The following is a 10,424-nucleotide window of genomic DNA, read 5'->3' as shown; positions in this document are numbered from 1 at the left end:
ACCAGAGAAATTAAAAGGGGGAAAAAACAAGGAACAAAGGTAAGACAGGAGTATGGAGAGAAAAAAGGAGATAAGGGGAGGAATTCCAAACTAACAGGATTTCTCTCCTCTTTTCCTTCTACCCTGCACAAAAGTTTAAAAAAAAAAAAAAAAAAGCCCAGCATGGGAATAATCCATTTTGTACTTCATCTTGATTTTCAAGGAATGGCTGCTCTTAGGAGAAACCTAATTGTAGTTGGAGATGACCGCTGTGGTAAGACATGCCTCCTCTTTGCTCTGCGTCACGAACAACTTCCCAAGTCCTACGAGCCAACTCTGTTCGACACTTACACCACTGACAGAGAGGTAAATGGGAAAGAGATGAAACTAATTCTCTTCGACGTGGCAGGGAAGAATGAAGTCAGTTACCGAAATCTCCGCTCAGTGTTCTACAAGGACACCGACGTTATTTTAATGTGCTTCTCCGTGGACAGGCCTGACTCACAGCAAAAAATTCTTGAATTTTGGATTCCAGAAATCAAAGTGTTCTGCCCCACAGTACCTATTATTCTGGTGGCTACCAAGATAGAACTAAGGGGTGATGAAGGTATTAAGAAGAAACTAACTGCTCCAGGCAATGAGCCAATTAACACTACAGAAGGAAAAGCTTTAGCTGCCAGCATTGGGGCATATGCTTACCTGCAGTGTTCTGCCAAGACAAAAGAAGGTGTTGAGACAGCCCTGGAGATTATTAGCCAATGTGCATTAAATGAGAAAAGGAGGAGAAAGAGGCACGACAGGCAGTGCCGAATTTTGTAAGAGGAGTGAACATTACTTTGTTGGTGGATTTCATCACGTGGAAAGGTAAGTAGATGCCTTTGTTGCTGTTGTGTGGGTGCTCTAAGGGCTGTTTTTATGTTATAAGAGGAAAAAAATCCCTTATATCTGCAAAGTGTCACACCTGAAAAGTTGGATTTGTGTGCTTCTCCACCTCCAAAACAGGCTGAAGAGCACAATTCCAGACTTGAGCTGAGTACTAGTCTTGAGAAATGGAAATGACCAAGGTACACTTCTCCACAGAGGTTTTTTTGGTCAAAGGAGATACATGCAGAACAAGACAGGAACTTAAACCAGCACTACTGGGACAAGCACAAGAACACGTCGTTCCGTCAATCTAATCCTGGCTTGCTGGTAGCAAGGCTTAGTGTCAAGCAGCTGTGCCGACGAGGTTTCCTAGTACGCACTCCCTTCCATACACTTCCTTGAAGGGTGTCCTTAGGGAAGGGTGTCACGCCACACACACACACACACGCACGTATCCAAGTCTGCTGTGCTCATAGCAGTGGGGTTCTGACTGGCAGAACAGGTCTGACTTTCTCTAGGATTCATTTGTAGAGCTCGCCTGGGCTTGGTTCCAGAAATGCATCAGGAATGCAATGTATAGCATAGGGTACAATGGAGGCAGTGGTATCTCCATCTCTTCTTCAGACACAGGTAAATAAACTGGGGTAAAACAGCCTGGATCTGGGGTAGGATAATCCAGTTCTTGACAGAATTCCTACCTTAAAAGTAGAGAAGTAAAAAGATCAGACTTCAGTTTCTGAACCTCTTTGTCCTTATGGTCTGAATGTATCTTAAATCTTTCTGTCTTTCCTTAGCACTTGCAGGCAGAAGACACAAAGTAAAGGGAATGCCAACAACCACACTCTCAGCTTTGCAAATCATTAACAATCTGGAAAGAGACTGAGATATGTTGTCAACCTAAGCAGAAAATCTCAGAGAAGCACAGATATGGACCAAAATGGAGAGACTTTGGGTGCATCTCCATACTCCTCCCTTCTGTGAAGCACTGATTGCTGGCAGCCCAAGGGACTGAATTATGGACTGACATTACAGGCACAAGCCTTTAAAGTAAACCTCTTCTGATCCTGAAGTAAAGATACAGAGCTAATTGAGGATAACTATCATGAACTAGGACAACATGGGAGTCTATCACTTTCTTTTGCTGACTTTCTCAGTGCTGGTTTCATCACTCTGGCAGCCTGGTTACAGTTTCCCAGGGGGAAACAAAATGAGAATAAACACAAATTTCTAAACTGATTATGCCACCTCGAGCTGTACACTTAGCAAACCGGCTTTTCTGGGTGAGAAACCTAGTAAAATACACAGCTAAGATTTTTTTCTTACCCATTCTTCCCACCAGTATTTGTCAATTGATGGTATCACGGGTAGAAATATTGGGGTTGGCCAAGTATTCATTATTGGATGGGTTCCTACTTTCCTTCTACATCACTTTTTAGTAGCAGTTTTGAAGTCCACAGTCACACTGTGGCATAATAACAAATGTTTTGAGGATGACACTTCACATTTCCAAAAGTACCTTTCTTCCAAGAATCTCTGAGCACTTTTCAACATAAATTACCAACCCACCTCTTTGTGATAAGTAGATGTTATTCCCATTTTCAAAACTAAGAAACTTAAACTGCTGCCTAAAGTAACTGTGAACCATCTACTTCTTGGAGCTTTCTTTTTCTTGACTTGTTTTCCATGCCCTTTTCCTTTTGCCTCTAGGCCTATTCCCATGATCATTTTCCTCTCCTCCCTGTCTATAATAATTCCTTCAATGCAACCTAATATTGTACCCAAACTTTAAAACTCTTCTCCTCCTGCAAGTTGGATGTAAGCGTGTGCTGCCTGTAAGTGCTCTCCTGATTCAGGTACTAACATACATTACTGCATTTCAAAGAGCTGTATTTATGTAGATAGGTTTAAATTGTTATTTCCATTTTATATGTGTGGGTATGGAGGATTAGACTGCAGATAAGTTAAATAACACAGGTGTCTCAGCTGCCTCTGATGTGGGATATTGAATTTGAGAGATGCAGTTTTGCAAAGTTGCTAAGCACTTACTGCTCCCACTACTTGGAAAGCTCAGACCACTTTGATGAATCTGAGCTTACGCTGCCTGTTGCTTGGTAGGACACTGGTCAGCACATTGACTGGTGTCTGTTTTCAATCTAAATAAACAAGTATTTTCCTCCAGAAGGGTGCTTTCTTCAAGATAAGGGTAACAGGTTTCACTCCCAGTATTCGCTGTACATATCTCTGAATTAAACTGTTGTTACACTGATCTTAGTTTCTATTTCTTAAATTAACCTTTTTATTGTTTTTATGTGAAATAAAAGGTTGGCAATCTGTCTCCACTGTATACTCCTCTGCGGCTGGAAAAGAGAAATCTGTGGGAGGTTTTTATCATCCTTTTGCTAAAGCTGTGTAAATTCTCTTTTTGCCACTTTTGTCAAATAAGCTCAAATATTCTTCCTCTCTATCTGTCTCAGAGCACTTTTGCAAGTGCAGGTTACTATGTGGCTGTTCAAGAAATCCGTTGGACCATTGTCCATATTTTAGGGCATCGGGCTCCCATGAGAAATCCACAGACTGGATAGTTTCCTTTTTTGTATCTTGGCATTGGCCTGTGATTCAGAAAGAAGGAGATATTCTTCTGTAGTCAGGATATTAGCCTAAGACATATGTATCTGGGGTTGCTTCTCCATTCCACCGCAAGCTACAGTCTGCATGACTGTACAGAAGAGACAGTGCACAGCTGTACAGCAAGGCAGCTGGAAGGAAGCAGTTCCCCCATAGCAGCATGGAGCTCGACGGGCGCTAGTTCATCCTTCCCATTGAAGGCTGTGTCTTCAGGAGCCTCTGCAGCCTGCAGTGCAGGTAGACCCTCTAGGAGATGACAGGCTTCCTACCCGCAGGGCTGCTGTGATGGTGGTTGTACTCAGGCATCTGAAAAGCTCAGATATGAGCCGTGGGAGAGCTAGAAAGTCTGTATGAGACTGACGCTGGGAAAGTGATACATGCCCTTATCTTAAACCTGGAACAAAAATCAGTAGTGATGAATCCATATAGAAGCAAACTGCCAGCGGTCAATATGCAGGCTAGACTTGAGCCAGAAGTGCTCTCCTCTAATGCAAGTCTTCCTTCCAGTGTTGGAGGGGAGGAGAGGAGAGAAGATGGAGAGGGAGAGGGAGAGGGAAAGGAAAGGAAAGTCACAAACTGTTTTATTAACCATTTTTTTTACTTTTGTGAATTTAAATATTAAATATGACTTTTTATTAAGGAAAATAAAAAGCAAAGGAAAGAAGTCCTGTAGAAGAGAAAATGGAAATTAACTGAACCTTCACGTATCATTCAACAGAGCCATTTCTAAGATGAAATACACTGTTTACTCCCCACTACAACAGTTTAAGACAGATGTCCAATTGAAACAGCAGGGGAATCTATACTATATTAGGTGAATATGATGATACACATTACAATTAAATAAGACCTTGCGATTTCAATGAAGCAAATATGCAAATAAATTATATTGATGTCTTTGAGTAGAAATAAAGAGAAAGAGAGAAAGAAAATCTGTACATGACAATAATAAGGCAATATGCGAGAGCAATTTTCCATTTTCAGTGCAAAGACAGTTTATGTATTTCATGCAATAGTGTTGTAGTAGCCTGCATGCCTAAGAATGTCATCAAGGCAAGGTTTGTAGACAAGCTGACTTTGCTGGGGAAAAAAACAGACAAGCTCCTGGACACTCATGTCTTCAAACACCTCTTCCAGATCCCATCTGATAAACGACCTGACTTCTCCCTGTAAATCTCTACATACTGTGATAAGCCATGAAAGCCATGACAATCTAGAATGTGTTTTGTACAGAGATTTAGGCAGAACCTGTAAGCTTCAGTAACATCTACAAAGTGCTTTAGCAAAAACATACCCACGCAGCACACAGTACCGGGCTTTGGAAAGAACAGAATTTTAAAACTAAAAAAAGCCCCATGTGTTATTTCCTTCTCATTGCCTGTTTCACAGCTGGAGTGGAGAGAGGGTAATACGTCTTGCTCGGCAAGACCATTCTCCATTTTGGATTAGTTCCGTCTATAAATATGTCTTCCTAGTGGACAATCTATCAGTCTACCTCCTAATTCGTCTGTTTACTCAAAATTATCGTCAGACAGGAGGCATGCTCTGGTTTATGAAAATAGATTCTCTTAGGCTTTTGTCTCAGTTTTCTTCATAATATCTTGCCACTTAATCAAATTCATTTTCTGAAATGTACTGCATCTCTTTTAAATAATTCATCAGCTTAGAGTGTATTTCTGCAATCACTCGGAGAATGACAAACTGATATAAGAGCCTGTAATTTGTTATTATGTTTTGATGGAAGTACAGGACTGGATCATGGTATTCCTTCATAGTAGCTCAGAGTAGCGTATGAAAAGGCAGAAGGACTGCAACTTTATTTGCCAGAACTAAATTTTAGGTGTCCCTAAGGCCTTGAGAGCCTCTTTGTTCAGCTTCAACTCTGCTAGTGGACTTGTCCGTCATTGAAAGTACCTTCACACTGTTGATGTGTTCACATTTCAGTCTGCTCAGTTCCCAAACATGTGCTTTATGCCAGCTACCTCCTGTGTCAAGGTGAGACAGCTTGCGGAGGGGACGACTTGTCTCAGCACATCCCTTGGGCTGTCCCTGTTGAGGAGACAGACTGGCAGAGGAACATCCGACTCATGAATCACATCAATGACTGGTTTCTGAGCAGTTCAATGCCATTGGGAGCAACTTTGTCAGCTCAGGTGTGCCTGAACCAAGCGGTGTTGCAAGGTGGGTGTACCTAGGTGCTGGGAGCAGGGGATTTAGCTGCCTGTCATCATCCAGCTTTGGCTGAGAGGGAGTGTGCAAGCTTGAAGGCATTAAAAAGAGCAATCTTCTCCCTTTCAATCCTTTTGCTCAGACAGTAGGATAGTCTTTGCAGAGGCTATCCTTGGCTCAAACCCAACTGCTAGCCCAAGTCAACAGGTCATTGTCCCAGGCTGCTGAATCCAGTGGCCCGGTAGAGACAAGGCTGCCGTAGCTCCCTGCCCCCAGGTCCAGCTGGCCGTGGGGCTAAGCATGTGTTCACAGTAAGCACATGAGCACAAATACACATATTCAAGACATATATATGTATATACATGGCCAGCAACATAGAAACACTCAGCACACACAAGCACAAACAGCACCAAGGACCTCACCCTATTCTACTCTCTGGCTCATCAGGAGGAAAGCCCATTAATAGAATATACATATACTTATACAGACATATATACAACGTGGATCCTTCTAGCCACTAGCCCGAGACACTCAGTCTACACAGCAGCTGACCCCTGGATCCTCTCATCTCCGGTTGGCTCTTGCACAAACACACACAAACAGGTCTCTCAGTTGACTTCCAGACCCCACGATCTCCCCAGTAGCTGGCCAGGACCTCCTGATTGCTCCAGTAGCCAAAGCACAGACCCCTGGTGCCTCCAGCATCCAGCCCAGGCTTACAGTTGCTTTGCTACTTGGCTCCCAAAGCCTCTTATCCTACTCACCAGGTACTCCGGCTTGACATTCACCAGTGATTCATCTAGACCCCCAAACACACATGTGCACACAAAGTAGAGAGTCCTTCACCCAGGAAAAGCATCTGAAATGGAGTTTGTGAGAAGACAGGCCCTCCTGGCCAGGCGCAGGGCACAGCCAGACAGACATACCGACTAGCCAACTCTTTACACGCCGCTGGTCCCTTTTATCCCCATAGCTTTCTGTTTTCCCACCCTTGTTCCTTCCCAAAGCACCCAGATCCCTCCCTTTTCCCACCCTTAGTTCCTCCCCTGAACATCCCATAGTAAGTCCTGCGCAAGCCCACAATGCTCCTCCTCAGCACCCCATAATGTGTCCCATACCCCTGTGGCAGTAACTTACCCATCTCGGTCCGTAAGAGCCTCTCCCTTCAGCTCAGGGTGCTGGGGGCCCCCCTGGACCCTGGGCTGAGGCTCCCTTGGGACAGCCCTGGGAGGGGCCACATCGGGGTCTCATGTCCCCCTCTGGGTTATTGGGGTTCCTGCCCCCTCCCTGCCTCTGACCTCCTGCGTGGCGAGGCTTTACTCACACTCCCCAGCCACCACGGGAAGACACTTGTGGGTTTACCCGCTGCCGCCTGGCCCGCAGGCTCTGCCCGTCGGTGACCGCTGTTTGCCACCACTTACCCCTGGAAATGTGGCTGTGTTTAAAGCCTTTGGCAGGGTAAGTCTAAATAAATATTTATCGGCAGCCAAATGTAGAAGAGAGAGCTAATAAAAATGCATCTTTTGGAAGGCTCCCTGTCCACCAGTTTTCTGCAGGAAGGTAAATTTAAATTAATGTTGCACTAAAGCACTGCTTTGCTATTAAAAACGATGAATGGGTCCAGGTGCATTTCCAGTGACCTGCTGTAAACATGGTAGATGCTGCATTAGTAGTAAATTGCCAACAGATGATGGTACTCTGAAATACAATGGAGGCAGCTCAGACTTTTTCTTCTCTTCATCCCAGTCTTGTTGGAATGGCCACACTGGCTTCTTCCCCAACAACTGGAGCTCAAGGCCCACAGGACTCAGTCAGCCCCTGCCATGGTTGTCAGAGCATCGCCATGGTCCCCTTCGCTAGGCAATGCTTCAGCCTTGAGCAAGGGCCACAGAAGGAAAGCTGAGGGCTCGGGAACGAGTAGCATCCAATGTCTCAAAACCAAACTTGTTATTTTCCTCTGCGGCTACCCAGACAGCTGGATTCCCATTGCAAGACAGACTTGGCTTTATAATCAGATGGATATGGAAAAATGTCCTGGTAACACTTCTCAGGCTTTTTTGACACACTTCAGTGACGATAGCCATATGGATCAAGAGATGAGACTGCAAACTCAGCACCATCTTTTTGTTTCATGTTTGTACAGTGCCTAACACCAAGGGCTGAACCACCCCAGAGGAGAGGGATGAGCTCCTGGTGGTGGCAGGGTCCCATGAGGTCCCTTGCTGCTGTCTGACCACAACCCAAATGCTTTAAGACAAGAGCAAACCATCATGTCTGGTAAACTCTGCTAACCGGAGATCTTCTCAGATTCTCAATCTGTCAAGAAAAGAGGTTAATACAGTGCCAGCACCACAATCGCTTCTCTACGCGGTCATACATCCCATCTCAAAGACCCCTGGGAAGAGGAAGAGCCCAGGGCCAGTCCTTACTCACTGGGACTCATCGGGAAGCCAGCCAGCCAGTGCAGGACCTGATCTTGGCACTCAGTCTGCCGCCCTAACTCAGCTACAAATTAGTGTTAAACATTAATGTTATTTATCTCCAATTAATTATTAAGGCAGTATGTAACAGCACTCAAGAAATATCATATTGGTATATGTCTGGATGCAACACAGCCATCCCTAAATCACGCTGAAAGCTGATTTCCCTCCTGCTGTATAGCAAATTACTTCAGGCTCGGTGCTGGTACATAAGGAGAAAATTTGTTACCCTTCTGGAAAATCAATAGGCTCTTGGCAAACTGGGTTTGATGCTGTTAATCATCTCGATGGCACCATCTGCCCATCTACCAAAGCGCAGCAGGAGGACCACCCCATCACCCCTCAGAGGGCCCTGCTGTGGGCAGCTGCTCGGCGACCCGCTCAGTGGCTGCAAAGCCCTGGCACAGCCGGGCTTGCACCTCTGGCCACTACTGAAACACTTCTAAGCCCAGCTGAAGTTGCAAGAGGATCCAGAGACTGGAAGTTCAGAGTTCATGGAGGACTCTGCCATGTCTCCACCAGGACTTCTGCTCCATGGACGGGGGCAGTGCCTCTGCTTGATGCCCAAAAAGCAGCTGAGTGCTCAGAGGAAAAGCAGAGTCAAAAATGCTGAAAAAAACCAGCTGCCTGAGGCATCGCGCTGCTGTGTGCAGCTCCTCAATGCCTCGCCAGCACACAGAGGATGTGAGAAATCCCGTGGCAGAGCTCGCTGGCTATGGACCATCGCTTGTTGCCCTATGAGGCTGTGGTGTGATGGGTCCCCAGCTGCCCTGTGAGGCAGGGTTTCCTCCCTCCTAACAGAGCTCAGTGTTTCTCCAGGAGACAAAAGCAATAAGCTGTGGGAGGACCTTCCCTGCAGGGCCAGGATGGGCTGGAGAGGCTGGAGCCAAACCCCAAGAAGGGGAGAAGCTGGCGAGATCCAGTAGCATGAGCAAAGGAGCGCTCGCCAGGCTTACAGGGGCATAGCTGCAGCAGAAGTCCTGGCTGCTGCCTCTGAAGATGTGTTCGAGAGCAGCTCCTGCCAGCTGCTGGGGTGGGGAAAGGACCCTCACGCCAACACATGTGGCTTCCCCACCCCATCTGCAGGGTCTCTGCCTTCCCACAGTGCCAGCCGTCATCACGGGGGACCTGCAGAAAGCCAGGCTGACTCCAGCAAGCTGGGGGGAAATGGGCAGGAGCAAACAGCAGTGCCTGGCTTCCTCCTGCTCGGTATTAATCAGCGCTTTTCTGAATCACAGACGTGGCTTTGTCTGTGGGACATCAACTATGAGATTCAGAAATTAATTCAGCTTGGGAGCTTTGGATGACTCAGGCTGCTATGAAAACACCCCAGGGCAGAAATGAGATGTAGGGCAAATTCACCCTAGGGGTATCTCTCAATAGACTTTAACTGAGGATAAATTTAATTTGTAGAACTGAAGCATATTTTATTTACTCTTTCTAAGTAGAATTTTTAATTGAAATATTCAAATAGACAATCAAGAGGCTCTTAATGGGTTGCATTTATTGAAAGAGAGTTTGATTTAAATTCCTCAACCTCCGAGTCTCAGGCATATTCTTTTTCCCCCAAGTGAATTCTCTGCTGAATTTCTCTATCGCACTAATGTATGAAAATCTGAATTCACCAAATAAACAGACAAGATGACACACTGCTGATATTAGGTTGCCCACAACCCACCCAGTGATCCTGCTGGAAGACGTCTGGAAGTCTCAATGGAAAAGCAGGATGCAGTAGTCATATGTGCTTTCAGTAGTTTGCAAAGACAAAGCTCTTTCTCATGCAGTACTGGGCTCCCAAAGATGGGTCTAAGTTCTAACAGCCCTTAGGCTTCATTTAACTCTGCTGCCAAATGTCTGCCTGGGAGAAAAAAAAAATACATTTTGGTAGTTGGAAAAATATTGAGTCAAAGGATTTGAAACGCTGAGCCATGTGGACTCCTGCCTTAGCTCTCTCAGTGCAGCAATACTTCATTGCAATCAATAAATGTTTCATCATTTCTGGCGCAGGGCAGGGAGGCTGTCAGGAGCCCAGGCTCAGTTCTTGGCTCCACTCTCCACTCTCTGTGTGCTTTGAAGCATCATTTCAGGTCTTCAGGTACAGCAGGACTTCAGTGCCCTGTTGTCTTCACTACAGGCAGGCTGTGTGCTGGGGACTCACAAGGGAGAATCATAGAATCATAGGAATACTTTGGGCTGGAAGGGACCTTTAAAGGTCATCTAGTCCAACCCCTCCCTGCAATAAGCAGGGACATCTTCCACCAGACCAGGTTGCTCAAAGCCCCATCCAACCTGGCCTTGAATACTTCC

General features: G+C 45.7%; 1 protein-coding gene across 1 annotated transcript; it reads left to right on the top strand.

Moving 5' to 3' along the window:
* The first annotated feature begins 204 nt into the window (after positions 1-204).
* LOC104169391 (ras-like GTP-binding protein RHO) lies at positions 205-798 on the top strand. The gene has a single exon (XM_009710297.1). The coding sequence runs from the start codon at positions 205-207 to the stop codon at positions 796-798; it is 594 nt and encodes a 197-aa protein (XP_009708599.1).
* The last annotated feature ends 9,626 nt before the right edge of the window (positions 799-10,424 follow it).

The sequence above is a fragment of the Cariama cristata genome, unplaced genomic scaffold (genome assembly GCF_000690535.1).
Source record: "Cariama cristata isolate BGI_N322 unplaced genomic scaffold, ASM69053v1 scaffold12061, whole genome shotgun sequence".
NCBI classification, from domain to species: Eukaryota; Metazoa; Chordata; class Aves; order Cariamiformes; family Cariamidae; genus Cariama; species Cariama cristata.
Note: the sequence above shows the minus strand (reverse complement) of the source record. Positions and strands in the feature narration are given on the sequence as shown.